At 40.5% G+C, this 25,159-nt stretch overlaps 1 protein-coding gene across 3 annotated transcripts; it reads left to right on the forward strand.

Annotated features, from left to right (window-relative positions):
• Positions 1-57: 57 nt before the first annotated feature.
• rubcn (rubicon autophagy regulator) lies at positions 58-24,702 on the forward strand. Of its 3 annotated transcripts, XM_061033736.1 has the most exons (22): positions 58-344; positions 2,432-2,585; positions 3,042-3,125; positions 4,847-5,006; positions 5,150-5,256; positions 5,659-5,887; positions 6,673-7,101; positions 8,429-8,476; positions 9,215-9,307; positions 9,774-9,889; positions 10,679-10,877; positions 11,455-11,562; positions 12,501-12,575; positions 15,073-15,133; positions 15,292-15,424; positions 15,578-15,723; positions 16,304-16,368; positions 16,643-16,881; positions 18,425-18,486; positions 18,594-18,747; positions 18,926-19,019; positions 21,778-24,702. In XM_061033736.1, exons 1-22 carry the CDS (start codon positions 307-309, stop codon positions 21,918-21,920), a joined length of 2,937 nt encoding a protein of 978 aa, XP_060889719.1. In that variant the 5' UTR covers positions 58-306; the 3' UTR covers positions 21,921-24,702. The 3 variants fall into 3 exon arrangements, with proteins under 3 accessions (XP_060889719.1, XP_060889721.1, XP_060889720.1); XM_061033738.1 differs by lacking the exon at positions 12,501-12,575 and having other exon boundaries at positions 60-344; XM_061033737.1 differs by lacking the exon at positions 8,429-8,476 and having other exon boundaries at positions 62-344.
• The last annotated feature ends 457 nt before the right edge of the window (positions 24,703-25,159 follow it).

Below are 25,159 nucleotides of genomic sequence, written 5' to 3' on the forward strand. Positions count from 1 at the left end.
CTGGCTGTTGAACCTGTTGTTTTAAACATTTTTTACAGTCTTTGGTTTAAAGCAGTATTTTGACCCCTTTGGCGCTCCGTACCCACACGGGAGAGAAATCACCGCCCACAGGTCATGCGGCCTCCACTGTTTTGATCTTAGACAGCTCGTATAACCAGGGCAGAGATGACGGAAGACTGGAAGTCCGGGTAGCTACACTTCAAGAAGTCGCCCTGTGACCGCAATAAAAATCATTTCTTCTGAATAAGTCAGAGGCAGTGCGGGAAGCTGGCAGCTTTGTGCGGTACTCGGTTCCGCCCGGATGACATGGAGGTCTCTGCGGAGGGAGAGGCGGAAGAGCGGAGGTGAGTGACAGCGCTGAGCCGATCTTACCACCCGGCTAGTCCTGCTAAAAGTGACAGTGATAACACTTACAAGAATACAACACACTGCACTGACTCCTTACTCGTCTTCTTAACAAAGAAAAGCAGCAACATTAACAGTGTTTGTGCTGACAGTTCACTCGCTACTATAATTAAAGATAGTTTAAAAGGAGTCCTGTTGGATTGAAGCTGCAGAAGCTAAGCTCAGCTAGCCTGACATGTCAAACCATAACTACCTGCGTGGGATGTCAACCTGTTTAAAACAACTACATCCCTTCTTCAATTAATGTTTGTTTGAATTACAGTTATGTGCACATTTTGTTGTCTTGACGCTACATTATTTACTAGACGGCGATAATTGAGTTAAATGTTACTAATCTTTAAGCTAATGCTAGCAGCTAACGCCAGCAGCGAAACAGTCTTCTGACCTCTGACAGGATATATTGTAAGGATAATTTGTACACGCACACACTTTTTAAAATAAATTATAATCCATAATTTGGTTCAAAATGTAACGATAAACAAAAAAGAAAGCATAAGCATTGTCGGTAACACAGTTTCAGGAAGAGGAAATAGTGCTAACAGAGTTCCCCATGATGTGTTTAGGAAGTGTGGCTGGAGACTTCTCTAATAAAACAAACAAACAATATTCAAGGATAATTCTCCCTCACTATAATAATCTCTCTGATACGTGCAGAGTTTCACTTCATTATGTGCAGCACGTCCATTTAAAGACTCGCATTAACTCTACTACTTGAAGTCACCCTCACTTCACTCATGTTGCACAAACTCCTCAAACTCTGCACAATGTGAAGGATGTCCTCTAACATAATTTGCCCCCTTTCTTTCCCTGTTACATGATCTTTATTTCATTACTTAGCCGGACATCTGGACTCATTGTCTTCTTAAATATGCTATATGTAGATTTATTCACTTTTCAACCAAGCATTTTGCATTGGAATTGCAACCTCTGTTTGAGTTTTCAATTGTTATTTTCTCTTAAATACAACAAAAAAAATGAAGCAATTGTGGATAACTGTTAAAAGACTTGACTTTATTATTGTCTTAATGAAAACAAAACACTATGGGCCTCTTTGAACTGATGAAGTTTGATACTTTGATACCGCCCACTGAACTATTCTGTCTAAAAAAAGAAATCCCCGTTTCGACTGGAGGGACTATCCCCCAGAACTATGGACTTCTTTTTGAAGAACGACCTTCGTTTCGACCAGATTTACCCGTGTGAAAGTGTAGTTCCGGGTGAAATAATCTACCCCGATAAAAGACCCTACTTGCGGTTATGTGCTTTCTGACGGTAGCCAGTTAAAGAGCCCATCCTCAAGTGTCAATAATTCACTCCCGACAGAAGAGTTCTGTCTTGCTGCTGTGCTGCAGATATGTGACTTGACTTGTTCTCGATATCATTCAGTAATGCTGACTTTGGGGGAAAGGAGGAAGTCCTGAATGTGAGCCTGTGCTAAATGGCTCACAGGGAATGTAACCTGATTTTGTTTAGTACTCAACACTTTTGGAGCTACAGCTTTATATCCCTTTTCCCCTAAAGATAAGGTTTCATGCCCTCAGCACAGAACTTGAAGTTATTAACGTTAAGCATGGTGGCTCCATATCAACTATTATTTATTGTTGTGTTGTTTTGTTTTACAGAATACAGCCCTTGACTTCCGTTTACTTCAAAACGCACACATTATGTCTTGTTTTTTCTTTTCACATTATTTGTCAAAACATTCTGCTTGCTCTTTGCTTACACACACTTTCCTCTAATCTGGTAAACATTTGGTTTATAGAGAGTAGGACAGTTTATATTTAGTCTGTGGTGAAAGCTTTTAATGATGGTCAGCACTCCCAGTTAGTCACTGGCTTTTAGGCAAAGCTTGCTTATTCTAACGGAAATGCTGAAGACTCAATTTTCAATTTCTGTAAAAGTATTGAGCAAAGGTTGAAGCTGCAGCTCTGCTTACACCAGCAGTTCTTTACCTCCTTCCTCCTTCCTGAATGTCCTCCCTCACCCTGCCTCACTCTCTCTTCCTGCTGCTTGGTTTTCCTCACAGGAGGGAGCAATGGAAGCTGCTGTCCAGCCTGAAGACCACAGTAGAGGGTCTCGTTTCCACCAACAATCCCAATGTGTGGTCGCGTTACGGCGGCCTAGAGCGGCTGCACAAGGACATGAACAACATCCTGAGCCATGGACTGAAGAATGAACAGGTTAGAACCTGTGTGATACCACTTCCCTGTACTTGTTTGTTCAGTGAAAGTAAAATCCTACATCAACACTATCAGAAATGCGCCAACTATCTGGCTGCAGTTGTGAGTATTAAGACGGTACTATTGACAACCTGGATACAAAAGTGCTTTAAACTTAATTATCTTAGTTAAAGTAAGTAAACGTAACCACTCTGATGATCAGTAGGGAACTTGACTGTAAAATGTCTCACTGACCAACAGCTTGTGAGGAAGGGGTCTAATGTTTTCTTACATGCTTTACCAATGATGGTTGTTTTCCCTACAGTATTTTCATCATCCTAAAAGTTTAACCCATCATAACCAGTTGACTTCCCAAAAACAAGGAGGCGAAATAGCTTTTAGTGGGCCTCTTTGTGTTTTATTGAAACTGGTATTCTCCATTCCCTGGTACTGCTAACAGCTGGGTTTGTGTTGCAGGTTTACTACAAGCAGAGAGACTACTGGCCCTTTGTGTGGTGTGTTCGCTACATCAGCCCCCATCTTGCCTCGCATGTTGAACAGGTTTGTTTTCGGTCTCTGCAAACTAACATGCAGCGCAAAATGTTAATTTATTTTTTATTTTTATGTCGCTCACCAATTTCTTCAATTTGTTATGGGGGAGAAGTTTAAATGAAAACATGCATGAACGTTTCTTAAGTCTATGTTGGTTTTATGCCTCACATTTGAAACCTTAGCTGTTACATCTAATTAAACAGTGCAAGGTTTACTTACCTTTAGCTTTAACGTTCTTTGCTTTGCCGTTTACATTAGGGTTAGTTTTATGGACTGCAGTGCTTCCATTAATCTCAGGAGTTTTAACTGGAAGTCCTTTGCTGCCCATCTGAAGACTCTAGTGACGGCTCTACTTGACCAATCAAGGGGTAGCAATGTTTTGTTCAAACCTTTTTAGTATCTGCTCAGCTCATTAGGACCATAGAAAGGTTATATGACCTATAGTAGCAGGGACAAGGTAATATTCCAAACTGACAAATTCAAGCTTGAGCCGAGCCGAGCTGTACCAGGCGGTGGAACAGAGGCAGAATAGTCATTGTTTGGCTATCTGTATCAGTGATTAAAGCTCAACAGATAAGAAAACAATCTTTAGAGGATGGGTGTGAGCTTGGGCAAATATCAGTAATTTAATCAGTATTTCAGTATGACTTGTATTGCTCTTTAAAGTAAAGAAAACAAATCACTGACACTACCTTTTGCTTTGAAATGACTTTATTATCCAGTAGTTTTATGTATTCTCTAATTGAAAGTCATCTTGTTGCTTGGCTTGCTTTTTTTAAAAGGTTTTTGGTTTCCAAATTAACTCAAAGTAACTCATAATCGTACACAACACAGATGTGCCTGAACAACCCTTTAGCATCTGTTGTTTGGCTTAGTAGCGATGCTGCAAAGTTAGTAATCCATATTATTCATACACTGTTTAATGTTGTATTTGTCAAAAATAATTCTGTTGTGGCAATTGTTGGTGTATTATAAAGCTTGAGAGCTGCCAGACAAAAACAACAACACATTTTATTTTTTGACAAAGTTGTGATGTGCTGTGTTAAAGTCTGTAAACACCCCACACAGCTCACACTGTCAGCTTTCCCTCACAGTGCCCTCTTTCGAGGATTGTGGGTCACAGGATTGCGTAACAACAAAAGGGCTTAGGAGTACTTGGAATCTAATTATCGACATTATGCCCTCTGTTTCTGATCAGCAGGGCTTACAGCATGATGAAATCATCATGTGATGGTTGGTTGTTGATATCTCATCTCAAGTCTCCTAGGTTTGATTTGATCTGTGTTTATTCCTCGTTGATCTATTCATTAATCACAATGTTCAGACTGTGAAGCCCCTGCAGATCTCCACCTTCTCAGACCCGCCTTCTGAACTTTTAGATAAATGGAGTTTGACACTAGTTGGTAAACTTATCCGGCTGATACACCACGATGTTTAAGATTTAAAGAGAAGGAGATGTCATTAAAGCATGAGCTGTGATAAGCACCAAACATTGAAGAAATGGAGACTACCACAGACAATCAAAGGAAAAGGATCCCATGAAACTGGCTGTTCAGTTTACAGTGAGGACAAAAAATGTTCAAATGAGCGATGTTAGTTTTAGTGGTCAGGGAAAAAAAATTGTATTTTCATAATCAGAGGAGCTACCAATATTTTTTCTTTAGTTTTCACCACTTCCTTTCTCCTTGTGAATGTTATCTTTTTTTAAACACTTCCCTCTCTGTCCTCAGTTCAGTCACCTGGAGCCGATTGTCAGCGGTGGGATGAAGATGGCCGGTGAAAGCTACAAGGCAGAGCGCTGGCTGCTTCACAGCCTACAGGTCCACATGCTGTCGGCTCAGCTCCGACCACTCCTCCGTCATCTGGGACATACGCGCAAATTCTACAGCGGTGAGCTTCAAAATAAAGCTCCAGTCTAATTTCGAAAATGTCTTTAAGTTTAGTTTAAACTCAAATTCTCATTATTGTATCTCCTTCCTCTCTTCGTCTCACTCATTTTCTCCCTCTCCTATTTGTTTCTGTGCGTCTTTCAGATTATGCCTTTGTGCTGAGCGAGCCGCATGTGACTGCCATGTTCCAGTGTCTGGAAGCTGTGGAGCAGAATAACCCCAAACTGTTGGCCCAAGTAGACACTGTCGGGGTGAGTGTCAAGAAATAACTTGTATGCCCTCAACCATGCGTCGATAAAATTGGTCTCTTATTATGGATTGATACCTCATTCGTCATCACTCAGCAGTTTGTGAATTTGTTTGGTTAATGACATGATGCTACATACTTTTCAAGCTCTTGCACAACACTGTTTATTTACTCTTTTCATAGTATGCTTTATTGCAGCTATTTTCCTAGCAACAGATTATGAAAATGGATTAGTGGTTGTATGATGAATATGTTGTTAAAAATCTAGAAAATACATAAATATTGATCAAGCTTTTTTAAAACTGTTGTCAATGCTAAAAGAGAATGAGTTACTATTGAAGGAACATGTTATTTAAGGCATGAACAAGTAAGAAATGTTTTTACATCTTCCCTTCTCATCCCCCAGCTGTCCCCTCTGAAGGGCCCTCCATGTATGGGCCTGTTGAAGAGCCAGAGCCTGTGTGTGCTGCCAGGGGCCGGTGGGGCTTGGAGGATTGCGGACTTGGCTCTCAGAGCAGAACCTCTAAATCGGAGACTCACCACCTCCAACTGTTCCCTCCGAGAAGCAGTCGTCACCACCAGCCACAACTCTGGGAGCACTACGGGCGTCGGACCCCAAAACGGCAACAGCACAAGTGAGGACAGGGGGAAGGGTCACGAATGAAGTATTGATTTTCTTTTGATATTGACTTTATTTCTTCTGATTCAGTGCTTAAAGATACAGAGCGAACATAATTTTGAGGCTCAACTTGATGTGCCTTAATGAAAACTCTCAGAAAGGCAGTCAGCAGGTTATCTCTCAGCGTATCTAAATAGGATTTAGTTTTCTTCCTGTAATGACAACGGCAAAGTCAGAGATTGTTTTTAGCTTCACATTGAGCACACATGGTCTTAGGGGTTCAAATCTGGATTTAGGTTGTGAGAATATTTAGCCACATCTAGGTTTATCGTCAATCTTAGTTACAGAAATCTATTAAAATCATCCCATATAACTATTTGAGTAAAGTGTTGGACCATACTTTGAGTATTTGTCTCTCTTAATGAAGAATTTGAGGTTGTGCACTGAGTGACTCAAATGAAGGGAAAATGGTCTCTAATCTGTAGCGAGTACCTACAGGGATAAAGAGGTTGGGTTGGGGCAATTGGACTATGAATGCACTATAGTTTGTATGTGAATAGACTGACTGACTTAACCATACAGAGGCCTGATTGTTTGAAGACAGAGTCAGTTATTGAAGAATGTGTTGATGCTGCGTCTAAAAATCAAGTGTCCTGAAATGGCCGTGTTCACTAAAATGGATACAGAAACATCAGGGCTGTTTTTTTCCCTACACATGTTGTAACATTGTTTTTGTGGATTTTGTTTGTGTAAAATTTTGTGCCTTCATCAATCTCACCTCATCTTCCTGCCCTGTTGCAGACACTACCTCTACCCCAGCCAGCAGCCTGGGAGCTCCCTGGGTGTGTGTGTCCAGGCCAGAAAAGAGCGAGCAAGGTGTGACGCCCCCTCCTGGCACGATCTCGGTACCTTGCATTTCCCTCACGGAGCCGCTCCTGCCCACCTCCCTTCAGCCTGAGGCAGGGGACTCCTGTGATGGGGACTACGATGATGGTCCAGAGTACCTGGCTATTGGTAACCTTGGACAACGCAGTCGCCGTGACTCCAGGGGCTCTACCCACAGTAGCGAGCAGGGGGAGACCCAGGACCAGCCCCTGCAACGGGGTTCCCTGCTTCCGCCCCAACCCAGACGCTCATCCTTCTCAGAGGGCCAGAGGGGGCCGAGTCGGGAGTCCCGAGGACACACACGCTCGTTTTCTGACACAGGGGTCAATCAGAAACTCAGGAATGGTAAATAAATATCACAGAAAACTCATGTGGTAGACGAGCAACAATATATAATGATGTATATTTTCAAGAAACCTTTAAAGATGTAGGTTTTTTGTATTTGTTCTAGGGACTAGTAGCTTCAAAGGATGTTTGTTTACATTTTAGCGTAAATATCGTGAAACGCTTCCTAAGCATTGAAGCATTAAACCTGCAATACAGCGCTTCATGGTCAAACTGTAGGATATGTGGCGTGTTTCCAGTGTTCTCCTGCCGGTTTGAAATGTTAGTATCACAGATCCGATAGATGAAAGTGAATATGGTATTTACTGAAGTGATGAACTTCTGCTTTGGAAAGTTAGTGGTTGTTTAACTTCCTTGGGTACAATGACAGATCACTTTGTGCTGCATTCTGTAATGCCCCTCACCTAGGCAAACACATGACAGCTAGTGGTTGTATGTATGACGTTTGTTAATGGAGCTTTCATTTTGATAATTTACAGAGTTATTTTATGCTTTCTGCAAGTGATGAAAACGTACTTGCTAAACAGTTCCATGCTTGGAAAATATCTGGATAAAATAATATTTGTATTTAAACACACAGTATGTAAAATACGCTGCCAGGGGGCTCTCAATCAGAACAATAACAAAAGATGATGTCGTGGGCACACGGGGAATCATGGGAGTGATTCTCTCTGCTACTCCCCGCCCCCCATGTTGACCGTAGTCAATACGAATGTGAGAAACCGACCTGAGGAAGAGAATATGTATACAGATGATGTATCCAAGTATAATTTACATGATGTTTTTATCACAGCAGCACATACAGCAACAGTACCGCAGCTTTCACTAGCAGCTCCCGCTCCCTTATGCAGCGGTCTTTGGCGTAACATCCGGTGTTTCCTTGGCAACCATAAACATTTTGTGTCTGTCATGGCGGCTGCCGCGACAAGACATGTCCCGTTACAACTATAGAATTACGGATTTCTCTGGCTTTGATAACTGTTTGAAGTATTTGAGGTAACGTAAGCACTCAACAAAAAAATAAATATAACATGGGTTTAGTCAATTTTTAATTAATTTGAATATTTGAATGTAAACATTGTCATAAAATTCTACATACTATAACTTTTAAAGAGAGTCTACCTGCACAGTCATTGTGTTTATATGTAGAGCTGTAAGATAATGCTCGGCCACATTCTTTCTCAGAAGGCGCACACTTCCTGTCTGACTGTTTTAAGCGTTTGCCGATTAACGTCTCTATTCTCTTTGCTCACTGTTTCACCTTCCTGGCTTGAGGTAACTGTCTTACCCTGTGCTCTATCTCTCTCTTTCTACTTTTTGCGTGAAGGAGGTGGCCACCGAAAAATCACCATAATAATAGAAGATCCGGTAGCAGGTTGGCAGTGCAGTTCCACTGTGCTCCATCAATCCCACCCCTCTTTTCTTTTCACTCTGCATGCTGGTGTAGCACCACCCCTCTCATTTCAAGTCCCTCAGCTCATGAAATGTGATTTTTGGTCTTTGTTGTTCTTTTGTCTTTTTCATGTTGCTCAGGTCAAAGTGATTTGATGTGGCCATGAATGACACTTTTCATTGTTGTGTTAGTGTTGTGTAGTGCACACCTTTTTCATGACCTACATGTGTTTTATTGAAAGTCTCATAAAACTTAACAAGTAAACATGTTCATTTCATTAAAGCTGTGCCTGCTATGCCCTGATGGCAGCATGGAGATTGCCATTTAGAAATTATTTTTTTTTTTAACTTATCCATGTGTCAAATGTCAAAGGTGAGCTAAACCACTGTTTCCCGTTCTTATTTGTACAGAATTTGGGCAATAGTGTAAAGAACGTAGCTTATATTGGCCAAGTAAAAGTGGGAAATGGCTCACTGTTCCCTTAAAATGTATTCATATCCTGTTTCTTTCAGCTTTTTTTGTTTCTGCATGCAAAAAAAGATCCTTCTCTAAAGACTTGTATTGATTCGAAGGACACAAACAATCCCATCGGCCTTAAACCTCCTCAGTGCAGAAGTGGCAATGCATGTTCATATCCATTGTTATGAATTTGTTTTTTATTCAAGCAACAGACTTTTTTTTGCTGAAAAAGGATTTAAACATGGAATTTTTGTTTCCTAGAATCAGCTGGACAGGACTGTTTGAAGGACTACAGCCCCTTCACGACCCCGCACAGTGATGCCAGCTCCCCCGGCTCACTCTACATGGAGTCTCGTGAGTTTGCGCTTAACAGTACATGAAAACTAACTTTTACAGATACATGGGAATAACTAGGGCATGTGAATGTATGCTATATTCTAAAATAAATAGTACACTGTGATTTTGTGATGTTTAAGGAAGTATTCAGCCAGAGAAACTCTTACGAAATCCTAAACATAAGACGAAGTAGATTAGAAGTAGTAGCTGATTTGACATATTTCTCTAAGAAAAATAGGATTTCAGGCTCTCAATGTGAGTTCAGCAAGTGCATAGCTGATCCATAAAAGTGAAACTCTGGACCTTAAACATCTCAAGTTTTGTGGTTTTGACAGTAAAACTTAAACTGGTCTGCAATAAGTACAAATTTAGTTTTGTTCAGTTAGTGGCATGAGATTTTAAAACACTCTAGAAACTTTACTGTTTCTGTTATTTTCTGATCTGTTTCATATATTTTCTGTGTAATTGTTTTTATTGTTTTCAGATGGGTCTCAGTACAGCAGCATTCCAGATGGGATGTTCAGGAAGCCATCAGAGGGTCAGAGCCTCATCAGCTACCTGTCAGAGCAGGACTTTGGCAGCTGTGCTGACCTTGAAAAGGTCAGTGTTGCATCCATTTGAGCTCAGTATTTACTAAGAAATCCTCCTGATCTGATCACATACCCACCTCACAGCAGGAGATTATCCCGGTCAGAAGGAGGGGGGGGGGGGGGGGGGGGGGGGGGTTGGGGGTCTCGGGGGTCTCGGGGGTCTCCTGAGGCAAGACGTGATGTTAAAAAATGATGCAGAAGTGGCCAACGAAGCAACAGAGTCCACTATACGATGCTATAATGAGAGTATTTGTCTTTATATCTATGATATGTGTAGTTCAACAGAATCACAATATCAACAAAGAGCGGCGAACAACATACTGACAACAGTATAAATGAATTGCACAGAGATTGTACTGGTCGCATGCAGAAAATCCAGGGTCATGCACCGACCCCAGGGGATAAACGTCACCACCCCCTCCCACTTGGTCGAGGTGAATTCTCCTGATAATATCCTGCTGGGTTCTCACATCAGCTCACTATTTTCAGACTTTCTGCAGAACAAATACTATGGGTCTGGCAGGAGAAACTCAGGATAAAGTCAGAGTTAAAAAATTGGGCTGTTTGCATCCACACGTACCGCTCAATCCAAAAACGTCTGGAGTGTGAAAGCACTATATCATTACTTTTGTAAAACTTGGATCATAATAACCATTCATTCAAACTGATACTGAAAGTGCTCTGCATATGCAAATCTTAGTGTGATAATCTAAGAAAAAGTACAGTGTTGAAATGATCACATAGTATGATTGAAAATATAGAATCAATCCCATCATTTATGCATTTCTCTGTCCTGTAGGAGAACGCTCATTTCAGCATTTCAGAGTCCCTTATTGCTGCCATCGAGCTGATGAAGTACAACCTGCGGCGTCAGGAGGAGGAGGGCGAGGAGGAGGGAGACAGTGACTCTGAGATTCAGCAGCTCAAACAGAAGATCCGTCTACGGAGGCAGCAGATCCGGCACAGTCGGCTGCCGCCCTGCGCGACCTCCCAGCACAGTAAGCGAGCATTAGACGTTACCTGTAATCCTTTCTCAATTATGATTGTTTATTGTCTAGGAAATGATTAGTTTGTTATATTTTCTACTCAACTGTAATGTTGAATGTTTTTTTGTTAACACTGATGCATTGGTGTCATACATTCATATACTGTTACATAATAAGCACTGTGTTCCTGATTTGTACCACCGTATTTGTTCAACTTATTAGATAAGGGTATACTTCGACTAATAGCTGAGCACATGTCTTTCATCTAAGGCTGCCTTCTCAGAAAGTATGTGCTGTAAGATGCATTGGAAAAGAAAAACCCATTAAAATCAGTTTATCCATGTTTCTTCCCCTAATCATTCTGGTCATTCTAGGATCTGTGAGGCTAATCTAATTAAAAACGGAATAGTTCGTAATTACTGTGATGAGGATGTCAACATGTTGACATGTACAGAACCAGGTTGAGTCTTAAGAGTTGTTTCATGCTCAGTAAATAAGCTACACTCCGTCACAGAGTAATTAAAGAGTTCTTTCCTTTTATTTCTGGTTCCGTCGTTGCTTTGTCTCACCTCTTGTTCCTCTCCTGCAGTTTTCCATTCCACTGACAGTGGCGGCTCCAGGAGGAGCTCTCAGGACTCCTGTCAGGGCCTGTCGGACTCCGGCTCGGCTGAGGAGGTGGAGGAATGCGAGCTACGAGGTAGAGAGAGGGAAGGAGGGAAAGATGAAAATCTAGAAAAAGTGTCACTGTTATTATATGAATTGTAGATCAGTGATCAGCTCACCTTTCATCTTCTGTATTTATTTAGTAACAGCTACACAGTGTTATATTTCAGTTGAGGCTAAGTCGGACCTTCTAGCTGCTCTCATCTTTCAGAAATGTAAACTTTTAATGAAACATTTAGAAATGTAAATATTCAGATATGAAAAAAGTATTTCTATTTGAAAATTGGCAGGGAGTTTGTGTGGGATTCATCATTTTCTGTGTGAATGAGTCTGTCTCTGTTCCAGTCATAATTCATAACCTCATCACCTCACTTGTTTCATGTTGCTCACCAAGCATGTCACGTTTTTCCATGGTCCATAAACATGGAAGTACAAAAGTCACAGTGTGGTAGTTTGTAGGGTTTGTGACCGTAAAATATTTTTATTGGTGTAACAATCTATGCAGACTTTACCCTCATGTGAGTGCCACCTGCATACCTAGGATTTATAGGAATATATTTAGATTTGTTTGATCTAGAGAGGCTTCAGGCTGTGTCTGAAACAATTTTCTTCTAATTTATTAAATCTGTTTTGTGTGACAAATACTAACCTAATTACTAACATGTAGAAAGATCTTAAATGCATGCTTTGATATTAGTAACGTGGATTGTGGGATTTCAGATGTGCATGTATTTTAAGTAGTTGTGTTCATGTGTTTAACTTTGTTGTTGGTGTTTCTAAAAGCGCTTCTCAGTAATGCAGCTGAGCTAGATTTAGCGTTTGCTCTAGGCTGAGTAACTGCATGACTTCCACATGTAGCTGTGGTGTGTAATGAATGTAAGCCAGTGACACCAACACCCAGCTCAGAGGAGGGTTTGAAAGTGTCTGTGTTACTGGTGACGGTTATGCTGAGTGTTAGTTTCTGTCTCTCAGATGGCTGTGAGGGTCAGTCCCTGCTGGCGGTGTCTCAGAGCGGCCTCTCCCTGTCACTCGCCTCCCTCTTCTCAGGTATCTGTGGGCGGGAACGAGTGGGTGGAGTGGGCTCCACAGCCTCACACAGACTGTTTACTGTGACCACGCTCCTCTGGGAGGAAGCTGATGCCTCCACTCCAAACTGAACATTTCTGCCGTTATAACCTGCTAAATTGGGAGGCACTCCAACCAAAACTTGAGCAAATTATAGTTTTTAACTTTTTTATTTTCTCCATTAGTCATACTGATTAGATTCTGTTCACTTTTTCAGTGAAGTTTGTGTAGAATCACTCGTAAAATCAACCAAACAAATTCAACTCTATTATTTAGATAAAGACACAGGGTTGTCACCATATGAGATTTTCAAACTATTATATGATTCTGGCAAAAATCAAACAGTAGTGATACCTGTTTTGTTACCATGGCAACAAAAGATAAAAAGTCCTTTGCACCTGACATTGGGACATTTCTTGTATTTAGCTACAAAAAATGCACAGTCTAAATTGCACAGATACATTGGCATCATATTTGTGTAATTTAGGCAGTGCTCACTCTCTTTTGCAGACGGCTGCTTTTAGTTATAAAATGACAGAAGAGCTGTACTTTTTTTTTTTAAAGCTTCTGTACTTTTTAATAGTATAGAAAGAAATGAAAAAGACTAGATATACACTAATTGTTGTTTTAAATGAACAATAAGTTATTCATTCTTTGTTTACTACTTATTTTATGCTTAATTACTCATTTATTTAAACGTCAGTAGGTCCAGAAGACAACTCCAGAAGTCTTGAGTGTAATGGATAAAAGATTAGAACTTCGACCAGAGCTGTTGCAGTGCTAACGTACATATCCAAACAGTAGAAATCATAAATTATACTCCCAGTGAACGATAACACTCTTATTAAAGCTTTCCAACTCTAAGCTTATTGCACTCAGTACCAGGTCTTTAACTGGCTGTCATAAAACGTTTAAACTACTTATATTCTGAAGTTAAAGGGCTCTTCTATAATTGTCTGAGTTATTGCGGTGAAAATGCAGAATATCTTACAAATCTTTTCAGTTTTGGAGTCGAGCCAGCTGAATCTCACCTCTGCTGATGTGTTCGCTTGGCTGCTTGTGTTGGTGCTTGTTGCTGAATGCCCTGGGGTTTTGGAGGTGTCTGTACCGGTTAGAGTTTAAGGAGGCTCATGGGAGGATACCAGTGAAGTGTAATGTAGTGAATTTAACTGCAGGGTTTTATCATGTATCAATTTATCTGTCCATTCACACCATTGTTCATTATTTCTAATGTCATTCCAGTGAGACTGAGATGTGTTTGCTGTGCCATCTGTGTCCTTCCTCTGTGCTGTTCTCTTTTAGATTTGAAATCCTGCAAGACTAGTGATACATCTATTTATTGTCCAAGCTAACAGAACAAACCAGTCATAGACACACTGCTTGATTTGTCTTAGAATCAGTATGAAGTTGCTCGTGACTCTGTCCATGTTACTGGTCAGTGATATATAGATATATATATATATTTCTATTTGTATGACACTATTATCTTCATGACATTAACATGTTATGTTGTGTTATCTACTTAACATAATCATCCCAATCATTCAGACTTAATTGCATCCCTTAATCAAAATCCTTCATTCCTTCAATCATCCATGTGATTGTCATCACCAGCTCTTTAAACAATAAGTTGATTACATTTTACCACAAAAAGGGCTAAAACATACATCTGTACCTGTAGTATCTTTTTCAGTAGTAAAACCTTAAATACAAGTTAATCTATTACTCATAGTATTATATTTATCAGATGATCTTCACAGACTGTTGAAGTAAACGATATCTTTGTTTATGTGACAAAAAAGGCATTTTTTTTTTTAAATTGAAAAGATTTCTGCATAAAACCGTCTGCAAAAGAGCGTCTGTTGAACTCTGCTTCTGACTAACACGCCCATCAATCTCTACAATGCTTTCTATGAAATGTAACTAACTGCAACCCAGAACATCTGTGAATCATCCCAGATGTTTTCTCTTTAAATAAATACAAATTTAAATCTTCTTATAGAAAAAAACAAAACTTTAACTCCTGCAGTAGCCCATGCTGGCAATCTCCAGATCTATTAAACTTCTGTACTGCTTAATTTCTGCTTCAATGTTTGCGCTCGTCTCTAACAAAGAAATCTTTGAACCACTGCTTTGCCATTTGAACCGTGTTGGGAAATTGATACTGAATAGCCATCATTTTGCTCATTTTTCTTTTAAAATCTTTAATTTTTTAAATTTTTAAAAATGTCTTCATACAAATTCATCCATTATCATTTTATCAAACTCATTCTGATCTTCATCTCGTTATAAAATCCTTTTTCCAACCGTACAAATCATATTATTTTGATGTTATTAGTATGATTTTATTAAAAAGAATCTTGTAAAGGTTTCTATGGCTGGTGGATAAAAAGGTCTTCTTTACCGTGTCTGAGATGTACACAGTTGCTAAGTGATCATAGCTGTTTCGTGTATTTTTAATTCTTCCTGTGTTTTCCAGATGCAGACATTAAACGCAGCGTAAGCTCCAGCGGCAGGTCTTTCCTCAGCTCAGATTCCATGTAAGTACCAAACTCACTTCCTGATAGGAAGAAACTAGAAAGACTACACTATTGTTTTTGATATGAAATATATTTACTGTCTCATGTCAACTCGTTGGTAAGCAGCAAACAGACAAAATGAGCTTTGAACAATATATTCCTTCCTCTGTGTTTTTCAGTTCTCCATCCTTCCTCCAGTCAAACTCCGCTGAGTCGGTAGCGATGGGTTTACTCCGGCAGTTTGAAGGAATGCAGCTTCCCGCAGCCTCGGAGCTTGACTGGCTGGTCCCAGAACACGACGCTCCGCAGAAGGTACGACGTCTTACTTACATGTACTTTTTAAACACTTGCAGTACTCACTATGCGATTATAACCACAGTTTGAAATGATTGCAGTATGAGGCACCCACTCTTCAAAATATACTCGTATTCAAATAACAAACCTGAAGCTTTTTCCTGCTCCTAGCTGTTGCCCATCCCCGACTCTCTGCCCATCTCACCTGATGATGGCGAACACGCAGACATCTATAAGCTGAGGATTCGAGTCCGAGGCAACCTTGAGTGGGCGCCGCCCCGACCGCAGATCATCTTCAACATTCATCCAGCCCCAAAGTGAGTACACGCCTTCTCTTCCTTTTTGTATATTTATTTTGTTATTGCCTTGGAGCTATGTTAATTTGTAATTCAGTCGCTGTTTTCTGTTCAATGAGACACACACACACACACACACACACACACACACTCACACACACAATGCCCTACGTTAGTAAATGAAAGTATTTGCTGGCGCATTGCTCATCACAGGATGATTGTATTAAACCTGAACACTCATTCAACCAGAGGTGAATAGAGAACGACAGTTTAGTCTCATTATGCAAAACCTTTACAATAATAATGTGGAGACAGAAAATATGACCTTTGAGCAAAATTCCTGTCCCTTGTCTTCTTTCTGGTTTGGCATCTGTTTTAAGTAGCTTAAGAAAAAGTCTTTTGAAAAAGGCTGACAGAGAAACAACATCATGTTTTATAAACCGGAGGAGTCTTTTCACACTTTCAGGAGGTGGGGAGGTTAAAATGTGTTCATAAAGTTTCAAAGTTTTGTATCATATTGGCCCAGATGCAGTTCATCATTCCTGAATTTAAGTAATATATTAAATCATGTGTTTTTCCATTCCATTTTTTCCCCTATCAGGAGGAAGATCGTTGTTTCCAAACAGAACTACCGCTGCGCTGGCTGTGGCACACGCATCGATCCCGGTACGACCAGAGAACCAATTTTTGCAAAAACTGTTTGAGCATTCTTTTGAACATGTTCACATTAGTCAGACAGGTTGAAAGTATAAAAACAATAAGTGTCTATATTCATAGTTTTAGTTTTTTTTAAATTAATTTCTCTTCAGTATAACTGTAAAAATGTAACTCTTCGATCAGCTGGCTTAAAACTCTTGTTACCTTTTGCTCTCTGTCACACTATCATACAAACGTCTCACCTCCACCCCCTTCATGTTTCTGCTGCCTGTCCTCCCTTCAGATTATATCAAGCGACTGCGTTACTGTGAATACCTCGGCCGTTACTTCTGCCAGTGCTGCCATGAGAACGCCCAGGCGGTGGTGCCCGGCAGAGTGTTGAGGAAGTGGGACTTCAGCAAGTACTATGTCAGCAACTTTGCCCGGGATCTGCTGAGCAAGATCGCAGGAGACCCGCTGTTCAACCCCAGTGACATCAACAGCGGTCTGTACAAGAAGATCAAAGCTCTTGAGGCCGTCAGGGTGAGTACAGAGTCAAAATCCAACTTTGTCAACTACTTTCAGTTTTGTTTAAAGATTACTTGAAATTAAATCACTACATTTGGTTCTTTAAAAAAAATGTAAAGGATCATTTAAAGACGGCTAAAAAGAGATTTGTTGTAAATGTTTGAGGCTACTGTGGACAGAAATGTCGCCGTCTGAGCATTTACTCCCAATCCTAAAATAGTAATTCTAACCTTGTGCTACTGAACTTACTCGTATTATCCGAGCGGTAGATTCAAATCAAAGGAGCAACTCAGACCCTTTTATAGAAACAGAGTCGGGTGATGCAAAAAAGCACTAACTGTCTTAACCGTCCTAACACATGACTTTCTAACACATGAAGTGCCTTAACACGAGAACGGCCATGGCGGTCATTTTGACCGTTTTTAAATTTATTTGTGCAATTACTGTTGAATTAAAAAATACAATTCTGCTGGAGCCTGACTTTTCCTAAAAGTGTCTGTATTTTCATTTAAAATGTTTTTTATAAAAATTATACAAAAGGCACAGATGTTCAGCCAACTGAACATCCAGGTAGAAGGCAGAGCCAAAATGTCCTAAGGGAAGCTGCTGGCCCCACGGCGTACGCAAAGCGTAACATCGTAGATGCACTCACGGCCTTTTTGTGTGTTTTTGATGTTGGCATGCTGAAGAACATCAGGGAGTGCACCGTGGCTGAGGCACGTCAGCACCGCGGAGACAGCTCATGGGACCTCACAGTGGCTGAACTGAAAGCCTCCATTGCCCTGTAATATATCTGAGGAGCACAGGGGGCAAGAAACATGGAGTTGGACACCTTGTGTTCTGAAAAATGGGGCTTTCCGTTTTTCAAGGAAACCATAGGCAGGAATCGCTTCAAGGAGATCATGAGATTCCTGCAGTTTGATAAGAAGGAGACCTGACGTGTGCGTCTGCAGGATGACAGGTTTGCCCTGGTGTCGGCCACTTGGAACAAGTTTGTTCAGAATAGCATAGCCTGCTACAAGCCCCATTTGAGGGATCAACGCAATACATGTGTTTATCTATATCTATCTCTACAGATCGAACACAGATCTAAGAAAGTTATCGACCGACATATCAGTATCAGATTTATCCTCCCCAATATTTGTTTCGGCCCCGAAAAAATCCCAAATCGGTCGGGCCCTAGCCTCTTTATGAGATACAAAAGCGATCAAAACAACAAGCCACAAGATTGATTATTTCTTTATGATTTTTTTTTAATGCCTGCAAATGCTGTCAGGTAGTGCCAGAAAAAGTGAACAGCAAGCAGCCAAAACAGCCTTGATCTACGTTTTCCACAGTAAAGATTCTCGATCAGTGATACGTTTGATTGTCAACGTAAACAGGATGGGATTTTTTTGGTTCGTAAAACACTACTTGCACAGCATGTGACAAAATCAGCAAAAATCTTAAGAGTTACCATCTTGTCCACAGGGGGGCGCCACAAATGACACAAACCAAAAGTTCCTCGCAGGTGCTTTAAGTAACGCGTCGATGTTTTCTGCATTTTGTCTTTGGACAGGTTTTGAGGATGCAGCTGTTTCACATGAAAAATCTCTTCAAGACGTGCCGCTTTGCTAAAGAGTAAGTGTGCCGAGTGCATGTTAGCTAACTTCTCAACCGTACCAAAGTCTTTGCGCCTAAAAGTGTCTTCAACACAGTCGTCACCATTATTTCTGTGCTTTCTTCAGGGTGCTGGAACAGTTCGACAGCCTTCCTGGTCACCTGACAGAAGATCTTCACCTCTTCTCCCTCAATGACCTCAGTGCCGTGCGCAACGGAGACCTGGCTCCCCGAATGAAAGAGCTGCTTAAACTTGGTACCATACATGCAGCTGGCTGTGTGGTAAGATGCCCATGACTCCCTCGCTTATAGTGAAAATGCAGAACCACTTAATTTATTTTAAAGTATGAGGTGTGCCTTTCACAGTATAAAAACTTAATGCAGGAAAATATCCTTAGATTCCACATTATTCTAAAGTCTGTTTTTTTTCCCCCATATCTCTTTCCTCGGTCTCTCTCAGCTGTGCCAGGCCAAGGGCTTTGTGTGTGAGTTCTGCGGCAATGACAAAGACATCATCTTCCCCTTCCAGCTGAACAAGTGCCAGCGCTGCGAAGGTGAGCCCTCTCTGCTTGTGGCAGGCCTGGGCGGCTCACGAGCCCCCTCCCCCCGCCCTGCCATACAACTAACCTGGAGAGACTGGAAGATCTCCAAACCTCGTAGGCTGGCAAGGCTCCTCTCTCTAGACAAGAAGGAGGGGGAGGGAGGGGAGGAGAACTTGAAGCTAGATATAGGTCATGGTGTGGAGAGTGGAGAGGAAAGGTGGGAAACAGCAAAAAAGGGACAGGAAAAAGGGAAGCTATTGCAAACTTTTACTCCCGGAAACTTGATGAAAGCTTTCTCTTGGAATAAAGGCAGACAGGAGGAGCAGGAGACGACAGGAGGAACAGAATCAATGAGTGACGAGACAAATTGTGATAATGAAGAAGAAGGAGGCACACAGGGTGAAGTTTTAGGCAAAGGAACAGCAACAAGTAAGGAAAGAGGAGATGTTTTTGTAAGAAGGGAAAGGGTTAACATTTTAAAGGTTTTTAATTTAGAAGGGCTCAAGAAGAGCGTCTCCGGGAGTGAGCCATGTAGCAGTATGGAAAGTCTAGAAGAAGTAGGACTAGAGAGGAAAGGACAGGAGACGATATCAGGGTTAGCAAGTGTTAAGAGTGTTTCAAAAAGAGAGCGAGAAAATGAAGAGGAAACACAAGTGAAAGTGGAAGAGTTTGGAAAAAGATATTTAGAGAAAGCACCAGTAATCGAAGAGGAAGGAAAAGATGGCAGAGAGGCTGGGGAGCATGACGACCTCTTAGACAAAGGCAAAACAGAGACAGGTGATTCTGCAAAATCTGGTGCAGAAAACGTGGAGAAATTTACTTTCATGAAATTCATAAAACCGTATGCGCTGTCAGCCGTTTTCTCCAGAGGGAAGAGCAGAGGAGAGGAGGACAGAAGTGGGCACAGTGATGTGAAAAAAGAGATGGATACTGATGAGGAGGGGCAACAAGAGTCAGCCAACATTAAGCAGAATCACTGGAGGAGTCGTAAAACTCGCACAGCCAGAAGAGGAACCAGAGGCAGAAAGATGAAGGAAGGGTCAGAGAAAAAGGGCAGGAGTGAAGGTGGAGAGAGTGCAGGGAGAGACGATGAAGATTCATAAACTGAGGGAGGTGAAGAAGGAGAGTTAAGCCAATACAGATTTATATGTACAGTATTTAAAGCTGCAGTATATATCTGGATCTGATAAAAACAGTAGCTTTTATTTATCTTCATACTAATGAATGACAGATTAGTGTGAACTCAAGGCTTTGGGATCTTGTCTTTTAAACCAAATGTATATAGATTTTTTTTTTTTAAATGACAGAGATTTAATCTTATTTTTCATAACCGTGTTTATAGTCTTTAGATTTAAAATATTTTCTTTTAAGGCTGCACTATGCTGGATATTTGGGGAGACAGTAAGCCTTATAAAAATAACCAAAAAAACAAATTTAATATCACACACATCAGGGGATGTTTGCTGTACTATTTCTCATCTAGATGCAGTTTTTTCCACCAGGCTATGGCTGCATGTTCAGCGCACAAATATTAGACTGTTACTTGTTTTCAAATCTGTATATTTCACAAATGGCCTTCTGGAATTTTGAATGATTCCTTGAATTGTTTAAATGGATAATCAAGGAGTGATTGTAGAGTCCTCCTGCTATCTTTCTACCTCCTCCTTCAACACAACTTTCTATCTCTTTTAAACTGTCGGGACGGTTTGAAACGCGTTGTTCTCCTCTTCTTCTTCTTCTGCTGTTCTCATTTGGAGTTATGGTGGTGTTGGTATGTCTTGGCCTTCTTTCTGGTGTTTTCATAGTTGCACAGATGGTGGAGGGTTTGTTGGCAGCTGTTTGGTTGTGGGTGCCTTTTGCCTTGGATTCTTCAGTCGCTGGTGTTCAAAGCTTGATGGTGTTTTCAGCGGTTTCCCGTCTTCAGCTCTGAGCTGCTGCTTTTGTCTTCTCTCATAAACGTTTACCTTTAGTTTGCTTTGGTCCTGTATTTCAGCTTGGACACATGTCAAGCGACTTCAGTCTGTTGTCATTAATCAGAAGAAGTACTTTTATTAAGCACCTTACAATATGTGTGATTATTATTCAGCCTTTCGTTTTTTATCTAAGTTTTTGTTGAATGAAGAATGACTCGTGTGAGGTGTGTTTTTTTCAGTTGTGTTTTTAGAGTGAACTTGTAATTTATGCTTTAAGTTTCTTTTCTGACATCTGACTGATCTCATTTACGCTTCATCTTTATGTGATCATGAAATAAACACTCTTTTTGAATTGGAGTTGCCTGTCATTTTATCCACCTTTCGTAATAATTTTAGTTCTTACCGTAGAAGAATAAGCATTGAGACAGTGAGAAGGACTCAGTGGAGCACATGAAAAAGAAAGCACTCTGGTGTCCTCTCTTGGACGATTGTGATGTGTCTGAACAGGTTCAGGGTGTGTTGGTTGTTTTCCCAGGATATCAGCTTTCGCACCTAGCTGCCTCCTCCTGACTTCTGCCATGCTGCTTTAACTTCTCCCTCTTTTATACTCCCCTCCTCATCCCGCCTCCCTCAGGTGCGATTGTGATTGGCTGTTCTGTTGAAACCTCTCGTCTTATTGTCGGCAAACTGGTAGAACTGGTTTGTGAAGAGCAGCTTTGTTGGGTTTAGCTGTTAGGAGCCCGCTATCTGTATCCAGTTATGTTACTTTGTTTAGGTGACACATTTGTGCTGTAAATGCTTTCAGTTGTCACATCACTGAAACCTTTTTTTTGTCTTGTTTTTCTTCTTCTACCCAGAGTGCCACGCGTGTTACCATCGCAACTGCTTCCGGGCGGGGAAAGACTGCCCTCGATGTCAGCGGCTGGCAGAGCGGAGGGAGAGGATGGCGCGCAAAAACATGGAGGAGCAAGAGGACGAGGGAGGTGGGACCCAGTCATAACTCAGAGACAAATGATGATGAGCACAATGCGACCATGATTGTAGTGACAGAACACCTCTCTACGTTCCAGCCCGCTCAGACCTGGGTGACAATACTCGTTGAAAGCGAATGATTTGATCTGCAGAAGTGTGCCACATGTGCAGCTTTTTGCTACATTAGATGTGTGAGTGATATGTGAGACATCAGCAGGATCACTGATTTTTCATGGCTGCTGATTTTCAGCTGCATTGAGTTTAATCTAAGCCCCTTTCACACCTGCACTTTACTCTGTGTGTAGGGATCAGTTTTTAGTGCCGTTTACTAATCAAGACTCTTTTCAAGGAAACATAGCTTTAAGAAAAATTTTACTTTTCTCTTTAATAAGACATCCAGTCCAATATATTCATACTTAATGTATTATTAATTTTTAACAAGAAATAATGTGATTCCTTTTCCCCAGTCGTCTTGAGAAACACTGCGTACAAAGAACTGTGGAGACAAACTAATCCACGCACAGAAATCTAAGTGTGAAAAAACTAAACGTCCTGGCACTGTGTCCCTTTGTATTCAAACTAATATATTCCCATTTCAGGAGATGAGATAAACACGTATTTGCGTAGACTGTTGTACCCAGGTTTGAAATTCCTCCTTCCTTCAACTGCAGCTTCTGGCCACTGCTTCAACTCTGATCTTTTTAATAGCTACTGGCTTAGCTGAAGTTTGTTGTTTATTTTGGGGTTTTTTTGCGGCCTAAAACTGCAGGAATTGTTTTAAAAAACGAATCAAATGGCAAGTAAAATGTAGATCTCTTTTATGATTTGATAGATTTTCAGTGCATACACTGTATTGAGAAATCCAGGAGGGTTTTATTATCATCTGAAAGATATCGGAGCTATTTAACCACTCCTTTCTTTTTGCTTGCCAGTGTTCAGTATTTTTAACGTTATTTTAGCCACACGTACAATATGTGCCTGTGGGACCAATGAACTTAGACTGGTAGAGCTGGTGGAGTTACATTGGCACGTTTAATTTATAGAAGGGCTGGGTCAATGTTGCAAATATTTTTAATGAAACTGCAAATGCTCCTACTTTGTGCTGCTTTGAGTGATTGGGTGTGTGTGAGTGTGAGTGTGTGGTTACTAGAAAAAGCTTTGTGTGAGTGTGTGTGCACATGTCTACCTGCTGCTCAAGCAGCCATGCACAAAAGGTTTGCACCAGCCTAATCAGCACTTGCCTGTTTTCTAACATTTTGTAATAGAATAAGAGAGAGAGAGAGAGAGTGAGTGTGTCCAGGTGATTGCACTGATCATGTCTGTTTTTGTTTTTGTTGTTGTTGGTGGGGAGAGTTTGAGGCGTCACACTTTGGAGAATATATTTTTTGTTCATTTCTAAGAACACAAACCATAGCAGTGAAAAAGTTACTGTTTCTGTCAGGGAGCTCTTGTCACCTGGGCTGCACTTTATTGTAAAATAAGAGATCCGTAGTTTGATGAATAAAAAACATCCTCTTGGAGAGGATGGAGAACAATCCTGATCAAAGTGCATACATCAATTCTTTTTATTTAAATGGTTTTTCTCCTGCAACAGATTTTAGATAATAAGTCTAGTACAGTGGTTCCCAACCTGACTGACTTTTTTACATGAATGGTTTGACATTTTTTATATAATAATAAATAATGTAGCTCAGCTTAGCATGAAAACTGCAAACTGCTAGCAAGTACTCCTTCTGCCTCTATTGCCATTACTTAATATGAACACGTTGTATTCTTACAAAAATTGGCGTTACGTGTTTTTACTACTATTTCAAGAGTATTTCACTGTCGGGATCCCGTCACTTCTTGCAATCCCTGTTTATTTCCAGACAACCTGTAGTGCTAAAAACAGGCTGCTGACTCTCAACTTCCATCTGCTGCATTGCAAAGAAGCATTCAAATGTCATTCTTCAAAAATTTTGAACTATTCCTTTAATTAGAGCAACATTTACATGTGTACCTTTTTCCACACGGTTTTAACCAGCTTAACCAAACCAGCTTTTTTCCTTTTAATGTACTTGATAGTTTCTTAATAGCTGAAAACTTGTTGGAGTAGAGCAGATATCGGAAATGTTGGTGTGTTATTAACACAACCATGTTTTTCTGCACTTTCAAACATCTGATGGTCCCATCAAATAAACTGTGGTGGCTGGGAACCACTGAGCTAAAAAACATGGAACACGCCTTTTACTACTAATTTGCACTTTTTAATTATTTGTCGAGGCTATTTTTGCTTCCACGGCCCCATACAAGTTGTTTCAATGGTGTATTTGTGATAAATTAGATTTACAATAAGAAGAAATGAAATTCATCCCATAGGTAATGACTAGAAGAAAACAAACAAATGAAGAACATGTGCAACCCACAGATTGAAGCCCTGACTTATGAAAGGATAAAGCTCCAGAGGACATCCTCAACAGCATTTCCTCTTTCACGAGGTAAACAAACTGTCATGAGACTTCCTGAAGCGACACGTGTCATATTCACCTCCCTAAGCCCTCACAGAAAGATACTAACTGCATTTAAACGAAAACACAGAACTCTTTAGCTCCTGAACAAAGTGACGCCCGAACCCTGCTCCTCTCAGCAGACTGTTTGTCCTTAAAGACTGCCCTTAACATGGAGGCGTGTGGAGGTTTAAAGTGCACTACAGAATAAAATGTCTGTTATTAAAACATTTTAATCTTCTTTATTTTGATTATCTTTATTGTTTGTATTAATTTGCCTTCGTTCTGTAATTATGTTGACAATAAAAGACTGGCTAGACTGTTGATGGGTGTTAATGTGTTTATTGTGCTGAAATCAAATTTAAGTCAACAATAACAATGTTTGACGCTAAATCGAAATAGGCGAGCAACTGAAATTCAAGCAGATTGAAAATATATATACATGTATAGTTTAAGTGTTAAAGTAAAATGCAACTTTTAAACAACAGTTCAATAAAAAAGTCCCCACAAAAAGCAAGAACACATTTTCCTGGTTTTAATCCAGTTCTTGTTTAATGTTTATTTATCTGCCAAACATGTTTCAATAAAGCACTGACTATTTTTTATACATCAAAAATAAAAAATATATATCTTCCTATATAATGTTTCAAATGCCTGATGACTCATCCTGCACTCAGGGGCTTTTACTAATTTTTCAACTAATAAAGAAGCTGAGTCAAAGCTCATGACCCAATCAAATTCATCCCAACCTAATGCTGCATTCATGTGCTGCTCTCGGTGG

This window comes from Labrus mixtus, chromosome 3 (genome assembly GCF_963584025.1).
Source record: "Labrus mixtus chromosome 3, fLabMix1.1, whole genome shotgun sequence".
Lineage (NCBI taxonomy): Eukaryota > Metazoa > Chordata > Actinopteri > Labriformes > Labridae > Labrus > Labrus mixtus.